This window comes from Punica granatum, chromosome 5 (assembly GCF_007655135.1).
Source record: "Punica granatum isolate Tunisia-2019 chromosome 5, ASM765513v2, whole genome shotgun sequence".
NCBI classification, from domain to species: Eukaryota; Viridiplantae; Streptophyta; class Magnoliopsida; order Myrtales; family Lythraceae; genus Punica; species Punica granatum.
The window spans coordinates 23077129-23089839 of NC_045131.1; the positions used below are offsets into that span (position 1 = coordinate 23077129).

The window sequence follows — 12711 nt, forward strand, 5'->3', positions numbered from 1 at the left end:
TCAAAGAAGCGAATATCGAGCTTGTCCCACGTGATGACAACATGCTCGCAAATGCTCTAGGCAAGTGTCCTGCAACACCACCACCAGAGATTGAAATACTCCTCATTGAGCACCCTGGGTATTCCTCGACGTACACTCCTATTGAGATTCTACAAGTCAATAATGCTGACAACTGGATGTCGCCAATCGTCCGATTCATTCAAACGAGTGCACTCCCTAGTGACCCAAAAGAGGCAAAAGGGATCAGGGCCTTGGCTCTCAAGTACATTATCATCGACGGGATACTTTATAAGCGGGGTTACCCCTCTTGAGGTGTGTAGACTCTGTAGACACGGATTATGTGCTTAGAGAAATCTATCAAGACATAGCAGGGGCTCATGAAGGGGCACAAAGCCTAGTTCTCAAGGCGCTTCGACAACGGTAGGTCCACTATGAATTAGATGTGAAGGAATTGGTGTAGAAGTGTTAGTAGTGCCTGGGGTCTTCTATCGCGACCCATCAGACACTATGAGGAACCTTTTCTGTCCTTGCAATAGTGAAAGTGGTTCCACTATGTCGATGCCCCAATAAGGGGAAAGGCCAAGGGGAATTTTCAAACTTGATTTGTAATAAGATAATATTTTCTAAAAATATTTTGGATGGGAAAATTAATGGTATGATTAAAATGAACAAATTATGTAACATTTAAGATAGAATTACAAAAAAAAGTAGATATAGGACGAAAACGATAAACTAAGAAAAGGTTTAGGATAAAAATGGCTTTTTTCAAAAAAAAAAAAAGAAAAAAACATTTGAAACCAAAGTAAAATAAACATGTCATTTGGCCAATTATTATTATTATTTAATAAATTTTTTAAACTCGCTGGCTGGCTGCGGCGTCTTCTTTCTGTGTCTCGGTCGGAAGTTCGACCACGAACCTCCCCTGTTTTGTCAGTCAAGCTTCCCAGTGTTCATCAGGGCAACTGGGCTGGGTTTTTGCTCTTCCGAGCCATTGCTTCGACAGCTTCACGCCGTCACCCCCTTTTCAAGCCTTCCATTCCAAGTGAGTTGCTACCTCGCCATTTCTTTCCCTAGCTTCCGTTCTTGCAAGCTCTTTCGGGGTTTGATTTGATTGATTGATTTCATCTGGGCTGTGCCGGAAGGAAGCCGCAATGTGCATGGATGCGAGGAATTGGGACGAGGAGGCCTACAGGGACAGCATAGTGAAGGCGAGGGAGGCCCAGACCAAGACCGTGTTCAGGACCGCCTGGGCCCCTTCCCATGATCCTAACCCCGACGCCATTGTCGTCGCCTCCAGTGATGGCTTCCTCGCCTCTTACTCCATTGCTTCTTGCATTCCTCGGCTCGTGAGTCCCCCTCTTGTCCTTCGTTGAACGCTAGCTATTGACATGGCTTCGGGCAGATATCATTGATTGTTTCTTCTGCTGTAATAAAAGGGTTGAATGGAATGGCCATCCACCAGATGGTCGCAGCTACGATGAAAGTTGAACAAAATTTTATTTTCCATAACGGATAGAGCAGTAGTAGTGAGTGAGAATCGAAGGGAACAAAAGAATGGAATTGAACGGCCTGGTTTACCCATTATCACAATGATTGGAGCGGGGTTAGAAATGTAGATGCAGAATGGTTAATTCTGTTATTTGTGTGCATAGGATGGTTGTGCCGTTTGTGAATCAGAGTGCTTTTTGTCATATGGATCCAGGAATAATAAAACATGGCTTTTTATCTGCCGTTCTCGGACTTTGGCTCTGGTGTCAAAAACTTTCACCTTGAACAGTTTTAGGGTGCTGCCCATTGCCAACTTAGTTTTATTGTAATTCCAAAGATAATCGTACAGGTTGTATTTTCAACAAGATGATTATTAACATGATTCTCAATCATTTTAATATGACTGTGCTGCTAATCTTGTTTCCTTTTATTGCAGCCTTTGGGTTTTGGCAGTTCTGGGGCTCAAAAGTGAGTACGCATTTCTAGATGGGTCATGGCTGAGTTTTCCATTCCTAAGCTAAATCTGACAATCGTTTTATTATTATTTTTTATGTGTTTGGGAATTTGCCTAGCTTCTTGCCCGTTGAACCTGATTGTGTTCTTCGAGGCCATGATGGACCTGCATATGATGTCAAATTTTATGGCGATGATGAAGATTCTTTGTTGCTAAGGTTCGTTCTGTAACTCCTTTTTTTTTTTTTTTTTCCTTTCCTTCCTTCGAATGCATGCCACGTCATATGAACAAAAAATTATGAAGTTAGAACAAGAGATAAATATGTTTTATGTCCTCAAACTTTGGGTGCATTTTCTATTTTTATCCCACCTTAAGAATAGCATTAAACTTTTCACTGATGATGCATCTTATATATTTTTGTTATCAAGTAAATTTTCTAAAAATACTTATTTAATATCTAAAACACGAAAAAAGAGGCAAGTGACGCCGGCCATTGCCACCTGAGGCGAAGGCTGAGCTCGGTGGGGGTTGGCAATGATGTCATGTTGCCAGCTCCAAGAAACAGCAGATGAGGCTGGTCAGGATCAAGCCTAAGGCTTGCTCAAAGCAAGGAAAACCTCAACTATGCAGTGCCCAGCCTCAGCCACATAGGGCTTTGGTTGCCGTCAAAATGAAAGCTGCATCTGGCCTTGCTTAGAGGTGCTGTGGACTGCATCAAAAGTCAGGCCCCCCTTACCAGCCTTTTATGGCTGGCCTTGCCCAACGACCCTTTCTTTTTTCTTTTGGATTTTCTTTTCATGTTTTGTTGTGAAATACTTTTCTTCCCTTTGAATCGAGTATTGGTTTTAAATACAATAAAGTGACTAGGTGGTTCAGACTGACTACAATGGAATGATTGAGGAAAACATGTTAAGTCAATGATGCTGTTAATAGGAAGAGGGTATGGGAAGAAGATAAATAGAAGCAGACATAACGACCAGAAGGGTGCACAATTCTTTGAAAACAACTTGTCTTGTTTTGCACGTTCTTGACCTAAAATTATTGTTCCTACCTGTATAGAAGTATATTCTTTCATCAATCCACCTTGTCTGAGTATGCCTTCATACCTTATTAGTGTTTGTGAGATTCTAACTGTGCACATTTTTGTCCTCATTTGTTTCTTACTTGACATCATAATTTCTTGTTGGTATTTGGTTTTTGGTTCACAAGGCTCGGTGCTGGCTGAGGTTGAGTCCTATGTAGTAATCTTGTGAGATGGACTGGGCTCTACTTATGTGTTTCAGTTGCAGCCCTGTGTTGCTCCTATTGTGCTTAGACTCTTTGATCTTATTACATAGTATGCTGGTTCAGCTTCCGTAATCTAGGAGAAGTTCCATTTTATCACTTCAGGGCACTAGGAAATTTCAAGTGAGTAACAACAAAAAGAACTCGAACCTTTTCTTTTTGTACAAATTAAAAAAAAAAAAGAATTCCATAGGTTAGTCAGTCAGTACAACTAATCGTAACACGACACATTATAATAATTTGGACATATCTGTACTGCATCAGAGCTTCACCTAAAGATAAAGAGAACAGGTGCTCCCATAATTGTGTACTGTCGGTGGTCTTATCTTGCACCATTCTTTCACCCAGAAGAACTGACTTAAAGGGATAGACTTTTGCTGCAGAAATTATATTGAAGGACCATGGAGATTTATGCACACTTGATGAATTTTATTGAATTTATTGGCACATGCACATCACTCTCAAGTATAAGAAACTACACACCCAACTATCTGATAGGACCTTTCACATGTGGCTTTCACATGCTTAGTAAGTGATAATAATTGTATATGATGGTTCCAAGACGTTATTTTTGGGGTCTTTCAAAGAAGATATTCATTTTTCATTAATTGATACATATCTTCCTGGATCTACTAGTTTTCTTAGGCAAAGTTTTCTTGAGCCATGAATTTGGTGAACGTTTAGTTTGACAGGTTTTAATGAAGCTATTGTCTCAAGTGACCTAAAGATTATTCAAATTTGAAGAATCTTCGGACATTGATTATTTTCGAAAGATTATTTTCCATACTTCTATGTTCAAGATTATCATTGGAAGATTATCATTTTAGGACTCCCAGATATATATACATACATCTATGTTTGAAGATTCTTCAATTTTTTCTTTTTTAATTATGGAAAATAAAGTATTTACTGTGTTACTTTATTGTGTAGTTGTGGTGATGATGGCCGGATTCGTGGATGGAAGTGGAAAGAAGTCAACTGTTCTATAGGTAATAGATCTTTTACATGGCAAACTAATAATATCAGTTTTCTGTCACCCTCTTTGGTTTGTGTTTTGTTCTCTATTGTCTTCTTTTATATCAATCTGGAATACAACCTTATATTACTTCGCTTTTGGCTTTGGGGGACTTGCTTGACACTGATCAATTGATTTTGGCTTGTATACCAACTTGAGTCTGCCTAGAGGCAATACATATCTATCTTGAGGATAGTTCATGGAATGATTCTAATAAATTGTTCTTACTGAAAGATGTCCATCTAGCTATGTTTTTCATCTATTTCTTGTTATCTGCTTTCCACAGGAAATCATATCCAACCTGTGGTTGATCTCGTTAATCCCCAACATAAGTGAGTTCACTTCCTTCTTCTCTTTCAAGCATCCTATTTATGTCTGTCATGTATAAGGTGCACTCTTGGCAGTATTGACAGCATCCATCATCCTATAGAATTTGGTAGATATGTCTGAACTGTTACCGTCATTTTCAAATGAATAAGAGAATGCATATGGACTCTAGAGAGATAGAGAGATGGATTAACCTATAGATATATAATTTTTTATCTGAAGCTTGTCTTCCATGCGGTTAAAAAACATTTCTACATTAAGTTTTTGGATCTATAAGTGAATAACTTCATCTTTGTAAAGACTTTGCTAGTCCTAATGCAATTAATAAGTTTGTATCGTTCAAGAATTGCTGATAAGAGTTGAACCAGCTAATATTTGTTTATCACCTAGTCTAGATTATTTAATTTTCTTGAGCAGGAATGTAATTTAAGGGTAGGAATGGCTTATGATTTTCCACTATTAAGTTGGGGCTGGATCAGATTCCAGGCATCAACTTAGAACTTACAAGTCAGACCCAATAGGTGTCATATCTGCAAGGCAGCAATTCCTGCCACCCTTTGGTCCTGAGTTACAAATTTTTAGAATATGACAATGTGCCTACGTGCCACGTAAATTTCCCATGTAATTTGTTCTTACTTTCTTTGCTCTACTCTTATTGTCTTCTAGAGGTCCTTGGGGTGCCCTATCTCCAATCCCAGAGAACAATGCACTCGCTGTTGATACTAAGGTCGTAGGATGTCTTTAACCAAAGCAGTTTTTTACAATCTCTTTATTTTATATGTGTATATATGTTTTACTTAATATATGTATATATTTTTCTTAAATAGAGAGGATCCATCTATGCTGCTGCCGGTGATTCTTGTGCGTATTGCTGGGATGTGGACACTGCTAAAGTCAAAATGGTTTTCTCAGGACACACCGACTACTTGCACTGCATAGTTGTCCGCAATTCTGCAAGTCAGGTTCAATCTCCTTTTTTGTGCTTGTGCGTGCTTGCGTATTGCGTATTTTTGTCTATAATTTTTTTCATTTGCATGTAGGCTTACTTAGAGTACTGATATTTCTGACGTAGCTTGGTTGAAGTAAAGTTCCACCAATCTGTTTTAAACCGTGGAATTTGAATTAAACTATGAGATGAAAACAGTTGACTCTTTTCCTTTTGTGTTGTTTGACCTAGTCTCTGGTATTATTGTTTAAGAAATCTGTTACTAATAAGCTTTACTTTGAACTCAAGGAAAGAAGTGCCTCCCAAACATTACAAATTTGGCTCCTTGACGTTTTCTCTTAAGAGGGTTTTAGTGAATGGACTTCTTCATTTTATATACCTTTTGGTGAGTAGGATGACGTTTTAGGAGAGAGCACTTAGCAAATATGCCCGCTTTATGTTTTTTATAATTATTTATGTTGAAGAGTCGTTGCTTCTGAAAGATCACTTCTCCTATGTACTTTTCATTGACATGGTTTGGCACTTCTAATTCCAGATTCTGTCATTTATGTGTCTTAACATTCAAAGTCAGGAAATCAGAATAATTCAAGTCTTTATCAGTAGATTTTCAAGCTAGGGTGCCTGATTAGAATCCTTCCCTTGCTGCTAAATGATAATGACGTTAGGAGAACCTGCTGGCTGAATCCAGATCTTGATTCTTGTATTCGAGTAATTTTCTTTCCATTGGCTTGTTATTGTTATATCCTGGACCTGTCATTGTATTATCAGCAACAGCATGAGAATCAAAAGGTTTCAGTTGATATTTCAGTGCATTCCTCATCATTGTTTGTACCTTGTTCTGCAGATTTTGACTGGTTCAGAAGATGGTACTGCACGCATATGGGGTAAGATAATTTTTCCTGTTCAAAATATTGCAGTGCTGTGTTGACATGGAATTCTTTTTCACCTTTTAGTTGTGATTGACTTTTATCACTGTGAGGTGTTTTTCTTTTCTCAGATTGTAGAAGTGGAAGATGTGTCCGAGTAATTGCTCCAGAGAAGGACATGAAATCTGAAAGATTCTCCTCATGTGTCAGTTGCATTGCTCTTGATGCAAGTGAGAACTGGTTGGTAAGCATAGGCTGCACACTGACTGTTGCATTAACCCTAGCATGCGGTGTCTAACCCTGCTCAATCTTTGGTTATTGATCTGATTAAGAAGATATGGTGTAAATCTTTCTGTGGCCAAAGTTGACCCTTAAATATGCATATCTTGTTTTAATCATGTCATCACCTTGAAATTTTTGTTTACTTTCTCAGGTTTGTGGCAGTGGCCCTGGTCTATTCTTATGGAATCTACCGGCATCTGAGTGCATTTCAAGAATTTCAACTGGTGCACCAGCACAGGATGTGATTTTTGATGATAATCAGGCTAGTTACTCCTAACATCTGTACCTGAATTGAGAGAATTAACTCATAGATATTAGTGGTTATGCTTTTCTCCCAAAGAGGCGGCCTGGGTTTGGTTTGGAGGCTGCTTGAATTGCATCCTCTCACTTGCATGATGTTTCCCATTAATCTGTAGTTAAGACATCTGCTAACTCTTGGCTTGCAGTATTCAACTTACTGCCTCAGAAGAAAAACTAAACAGAGTGCTACAGTCCTAGTTAAGTAATGCAGCAATGTTCAAGGAAAAGTTGTTTGGCAAGGAAACATAGGTTAATGTAGCGCAGAAAAATGTATAGATTAGGGTTACTTTGTTAGCGATGAATGCATGGCGGTAACTGAAAGAGGATATAGTGATATTTCAGGAAACACTTAAGTTGTGCTGTATATTGATTGTTCGATGGAACTTTTCCTGGTATCTATTTATTATGCTTCACAGAAGTGCTTGTTATCTGTTTCTTTTGGGCATAAAGAGAAGTTGCTGCACCATTATTACAGATTCTAGAAGTCGGAGCTGAACCTGTAGTCAGTCGTTTTGACATGAAGGGGGCTATTCTTTCACAAATACAGTGCGCTCCTCGGTTGGCTTTTTCGGTCTCTCTCCATCACTCCGGTGTATGTTCCTTGTCATTTTCACTCATTGTTTTGCCTGTAGAGCTAACTTATTCCATCTTTAGTTTTCTTGATTTCTGCAAGTTCGTTATAGGGATTTTGACAGTTTGTTCTTAGTTGCTGATCTTTAGGTGTGTCATTTTCCATCTGCTCAACTTCCAAATTAGGCTCAGGTTGATAGGGACATATATACCTCTTACAAGAGTACATGCTAGCGGAAAAATCAATTTTATAACAGATTTGTCCCTGATGTTGGATCTGACTTGATTAAAATTTGAGTTAAGTTACATCATATATTTTTCAGGCGATATTGTCATATGTTTGGTCAATAAATTTGTTTTTCTTCAACTAATACAAGTGTGTTCGACCATGTATTTTCCCTATTTGCCTTTATTATCAATTCTCAATGTTAGATCAGTGAATTACTGTATTAGACTCTTCCCAACGAGCTGGTGGAGACCCATGTTGCAAATACGAGATATAGATCTTTACCGATATTGTAAGGGAGAAAATTGATTTTGATTTTGGTGCCTATTTGATGTAGGTAACCGCGGTAGGAGGATATGGAGGCATAGTTGATGTGATTTCTCCATTCGGAAGCCATCTCTGCACATTCCAGTGCCAATAAGTTGTGAATTGTAAGCAGTCGCTGGTCGGACTGGTGGATCTGAATATATCCAGCTGCAACGCTCATCTGTCTGTGATTTATAGCAGTCTTAGGCAGTTGGACTTGAGGTTTACTTAAAAACTCTGATAATACTGCCTTGTTACATGTTTGAAAACGTATTTAGTCATGTCGGAAAATGCCATAGTGTTGGGAATTGCTTGATGTTGTGCGTATATGATCTGCGACATGAGTCCATGGTCTTCTTGCTCTAGCCAGTTGAATTAGACTAGGCCCTTTCTGAAGTGCTATTGAGCATGTAATTACTCCTTGTGTCGCTAGCATGTAACCAAATGATAGGACTGAAGAAAAACAAACTGCTTCGACAAAACTGGGGAAGCTCGAGAATGAAATTGGGTCCCATGATGGCATTTGATCATGTAGGACAATGCGTGTGGTGTGACATCTGATCTTGTTGGGAATGGTTAAGGTTATAGTGTAAAATCATCAATAAGATGGAGTGGAGTGATATCATCTTATCTTCACCATAACGAAGATGAACAGCAAGAATCAATTAATGTGAGGCCTACTCGAAAATGAATGAATGAAACTGAGCAGATGTTATATTAGAATGGCAAAAGTGGTCTCCCCTATCATGCAATCTTCGGGCAATCCGTCCACATCCAGCGGAATAAAAAGGCATGAAAGAATGCTGGAATAGCGCCAACTACGTTTCCAAAATAAGCAATAATATGAACATTAGTAAGGTGTAAACAATCTCCATCAAAACATGGATACTCAAACCTATTTCCAGTTCTGGGGAGAGTATCAAGGTCAAATCCATGTCCTCGCAATTCAATTTAGATCCTCAAAAATGTATATAAAGTTGATTGAAAAGCCTAAAAATTCAATTCCAAAACTCCTTGAGATACCTCTCCATGTGATTGGCAAAAAATTACCAGTTCCAACGTTAAGAGGCTTCGAGAGGATTCACACCTTTGGTTTCTTCTTCGAATCACCCTCTTTCTTATCTGTTTCCACAGCTTTTTTCTTATCTTTCCTTTCTCTCTTCTTCAGCGCGGTCATGTGGGCCTTGAGAATTGTGGCATAAGAAGCCTGAAATCGCTGATGATCCTTCATACCAACCTTTCATTTCAGAAGAACTCAGTTCATTAGGGGCAGAAGAAAGAATCCATCACCCGTAGAAAATGATACCAACAACCAATCCTATCTATTCAAACACTCAGCAATGCGAATTCGGAATATGATCCTGTCCATAACACAGTGTGCAATGTCTCTTCATATCATATAGTTGGCAAACCAATTTTCTCATTACTAATTCTAATATATATATATATATATATATATATATTATCTAGCTAAAAAGCAAACAAAAGGTTAACATATATCTTGCAACTGTGTTAAGTTTTCTGACTCTTCCAAGGTTCATAATAGACAATATAATATTATGTTTTTCAGGTTTAGAAACTTAGCCCTTAAATACCTGATCCCCAGATCAAGACACAAGTAAGCTGAAGGAACATATGACAGCAACGTAACTTAAACCGAATGGTGCAACAGTCAAATTTATCTGGAGATTAGACCCTGGAAAAGCTCTTTTACTCTATTTTTCAATTGGGTGCGAAATTTTTAGAAAAAGCAGGCCATGCCCGCCATTTTATGCCTCTTCTATTCCATGATTGTAAAGATCCGTTTTATGCCTTTTAAACTTTTGACCTCCATCATTATGTAAGTATCCCAACACTGCGAGTCCGTGAAAATCAAGCAACTGGAATTGGACTAATCCAAGCAAGAACAGATTTTACTGCAACTCCATAGTTTCCTATCGGATTTGAACCTTCATCCACTAAATTTAAATGTTTATGCAATGCTTAGACAAAACCTAGGATGCAATTAATCAACTGTCTAAGGCATATAAAAATCATAAATATCTGTCTGCTAATTTGATCTACAAGGAAAAAAATATTAATTCTAAAGCAAGAACATGAACTAATGCAAACAAACCGAGAGAATTCCACCCCATTCGAAGCAAAATCAAACATACCGAGGTTGCAATAGTCTTCTTTCCATCAGTAGCGCGGACAAGGCACCTATATTCAATTGGTGACCCAGCAGTTTTCATCTTGTTCCTTTGCACCTTAGACTTCAATGACGCTGGAAAAACATGAAAACAGTTCAGTCTCCAAAATCCAGCCCAGTAAGATTCAAGCAGGTGTAAACTGAAAAAAACCAATTGATTAGACCACGCCTTCCTTACATCGTTTAAGAGTTACCCAGACCGAGCCCGTTTCCGTGCTTTTCTCGAACATACTAGTGAGTTCATTTAAGAATGGGTCTGGCTGTAGATGAACCTGATTTGGAAACCAGAGATATCAATCACAGAGCTGAATAATAATGATCAAAAATACATGGTAACAACTACTAAGAGATATAACAAGCTGCATAACCTTCTCTGTTTTCCCTGTTCTTAGAATGTTAGCAAGTTTGACAACATCACAGCAAGAAATTCTAGACCCGTGGTAACATCTAAGCAAGCCATATACTAACATGCTATGGTGCTGCTTATGACTCGTCAAAGCCACCACATCCCGATAGAGATTCTACCACCCAAACTTCTACTATGCTTAATACGCACAAACTGGAAAACTTAACCCAGCTTCTACTGAATGTAGGAACTTTTCAAAAATTGCTAGTCCCCAATGAACACGTGCCAAACTATACTCTTCCAAAACATGGAACAAGCAATAATGCTCGCATTGCCAGGACAGATTACTGATACCAGTACAATTGTTTTAATAGCACCCGCTTTCCTTGCCCTCCTAACGACATCGGCAATATTAGAGGGGACGGCATTTTTTTGCAATCAAAGTGAAGTCTCTAAGCAAACCTAACCGACCCAAACTGCCAAAAGCACGAGCAAGCAGAGAATCAAACAATCAACTGAATGCCACTGTCAGTTTCAGAACCAGAACAGAAAGAGGAACAACCATTGACTTCTGCCCAGAATCCGCAAACAAGAGAATCGCGGACGGAACGAATTTCAGGGATCAAGCAGAAGCGGGTAATCGAGGAATTGAACAAGCGACAATAATGCAAACATAAAGGAGCAGAATTTCCAGTAGACGACGAGAGGTACCATGGCTGCGTAACCCTTTTCTTGACGTAGAAGTTCTCTCTCAGTTCGATCGATTGACTGAGAGAAGAGAGAAAAGGCGAAGTACTCTGATCGGCAGATCGACGACGCCCGACGGACTCCGTTTCAATCCCGATATATAGTAGTCCTGAATTTATGCTAATTTGTAATGTGCCCTTATGCTCTGAACATTTTCAGTTTGCCACCTTAACTTATAGAATTCTAGCATATTGGTCCCCCGTGAATCTGCTTCCTTTTATTCTCCCTCTTATGAAGGGACCGAAAGGATTATATTTTCTTTTGGGACCAGCGCTATTGTTAATGACCAATGAACTACTAGACTTATGCTAGTGCTACGGGTCGCAGGGTACTGGGAAGTGTGCATGATATGATAGAGTATCAAGTGAAATCGGCGGGTATAAGTTTTGGATAGATTTCAGATAAGGGTTGCATTGGTATTTCCTTCGCGTTGGTCGCTAGCACCGCTAATCTGGAAGATCCGTTGATAAAGTCGGTGTGGATACTTATAGAGGCGTCATATGTGGGGCACTCTGTCGACGACTTAGTAAAATTCTAGATATATTCTATGTACTCTTATTTTTTTAGTAGGTCTAGGAGTTAATTTCACGGGTAGAAAATTTTAAATTTCTCCCTCTTTAACATTTTTGTAGGCCCCGCTAAATTAACACCCCTAATAAATAGGATTAGAAATGTAATTTTATATTTTGTATAAGGTCATAAAGGTAAATGTCAAAATAAATAATTATAAATGTATATACAGTTAGGGTTAAAATAGTAAATGTATATAAATTATTAGTACTGATAATATTATTATACAAGCACATTCTTTATTTTTAAAAATGTAATCTCAAAATTTATTTAGAAAAATTTAAAAATAACATATCTATAAAAAAAACTGTTTGACATAATTAGTAACTAAAAGAAAAGTCTATTGATATACAATAAGCCTATTTAAATATTAAATACTTTTGAAAAAGTAAAAGATAAATCTATTTGAAAATTTTTAAAGCAAGAATTTATAAGAAGAATTTATGATAATCGAATGTTTGCATTTCCTTTTTTACAAAATACATGAAAGTCATCTATTATAAAAGTAATTTTTTATTAAAAAATGATATTTAAGAAAATGTAATTTTTTTAAGTAATATCATATCCTTAAATTTGTTATTATATACCCTGATATTTACTAATATTTGGATGATTTCAATTTAAGAATATATATAGTTTAGTGAACATTTCAATTATGGTGTGAAAATGTTTAAAAATCCATTGAAAAATAACTACTCTGACCAATAACATGTGCATAGCATGGGTATTACAGGTAAAAAATATACATTGCGTTTGATAATAATATTAAGTTTGATTTAATTTGAATTAGTTT

General features: G+C 37.7%; 2 protein-coding genes across 3 annotated transcripts; one reads left to right on the plus strand and one right to left on the minus strand.

The window, feature by feature from the left end:
• The first annotated feature begins 856 nt into the window (after positions 1–856).
• On the plus strand, positions 857–8606 carry LOC116208375 (THO complex subunit 6). 2 transcript variants are annotated; one of them, XM_031541764.1, is made up of 13 exons: positions 857–1042; positions 1143–1346; positions 1925–1956; positions 2061–2159; positions 4157–4215; positions 4528–4573; positions 5235–5295; positions 5396–5530; positions 6359–6398; positions 6512–6624; positions 6814–6924; positions 7438–7554; positions 8096–8606. In XM_031541764.1, the coding sequence occupies exons 2-13, from the start codon at positions 1152–1154 to the stop codon at positions 8177–8179; spliced, it is 1092 nt and encodes a 363-aa protein (XP_031397624.1). In that variant the 5' UTR covers positions 857–1042; positions 1143–1151; the 3' UTR covers positions 8180–8606. The 2 variants fall into 2 exon arrangements, with proteins under 2 accessions (XP_031397624.1, XP_031397625.1); XM_031541765.1 differs by having other exon boundaries at positions 1147–1346.
• Positions 8607–8865: 259 nt separating this feature from the next.
• LOC116208376 (signal recognition particle 14 kDa protein) lies at positions 8866–11462 on the minus strand. The gene is made up of 4 exons (XM_031541766.1): positions 11313–11462; positions 10434–10527; positions 10221–10330; positions 8866–9301 (listed from the first exon to the last, which is right to left on the minus strand). Exons 1-4 carry the CDS (start codon positions 11313–11315, stop codon positions 9146–9148), a joined length of 363 nt encoding a protein of 120 aa, XP_031397626.1. The 5' UTR covers positions 11316–11462; the 3' UTR covers positions 8866–9145.
• Positions 11463–12711: the final 1249 nt, after the last annotated feature.

Bases quoted from the DNA above. Each gene is read 5' to 3' on its own strand.
- LOC116208375 (XM_031541764.1), top strand. From the start codon at position 1,152: ATGTGCATGGATGCGAGGAATTGGGACGAGGAGGCCTACAGGGACAGC. The intron at 6,925-7,437 runs GCTAGTTACTCC...CCATTATTACAG, and splicing joins TGATTTTTGATGATAATCAG to ATTCTAGAAGTCGGAGCTGA. The intron at 7,555-8,095 runs GTATGTTCCTTG...TATTTGATGTAG, and splicing joins TCTCTCTCCATCACTCCGGT to GTAACCGCGGTAGGAGGATA.
- LOC116208376 (XM_031541766.1), bottom strand. The intron at 10,331-10,433 runs GTAAGGAAGGCG...ATGTTTTTCCAG, and splicing joins CTGGGTAACTCTTAAACGAT to CGTCATTGAAGTCTAAGGTG. The intron at 9,302-10,220 runs GTATGTTTGATT...CTGAAATGAAAG, and splicing joins AGAAGACTATTGCAACCTCG to GTTGGTATGAAGGATCATCA.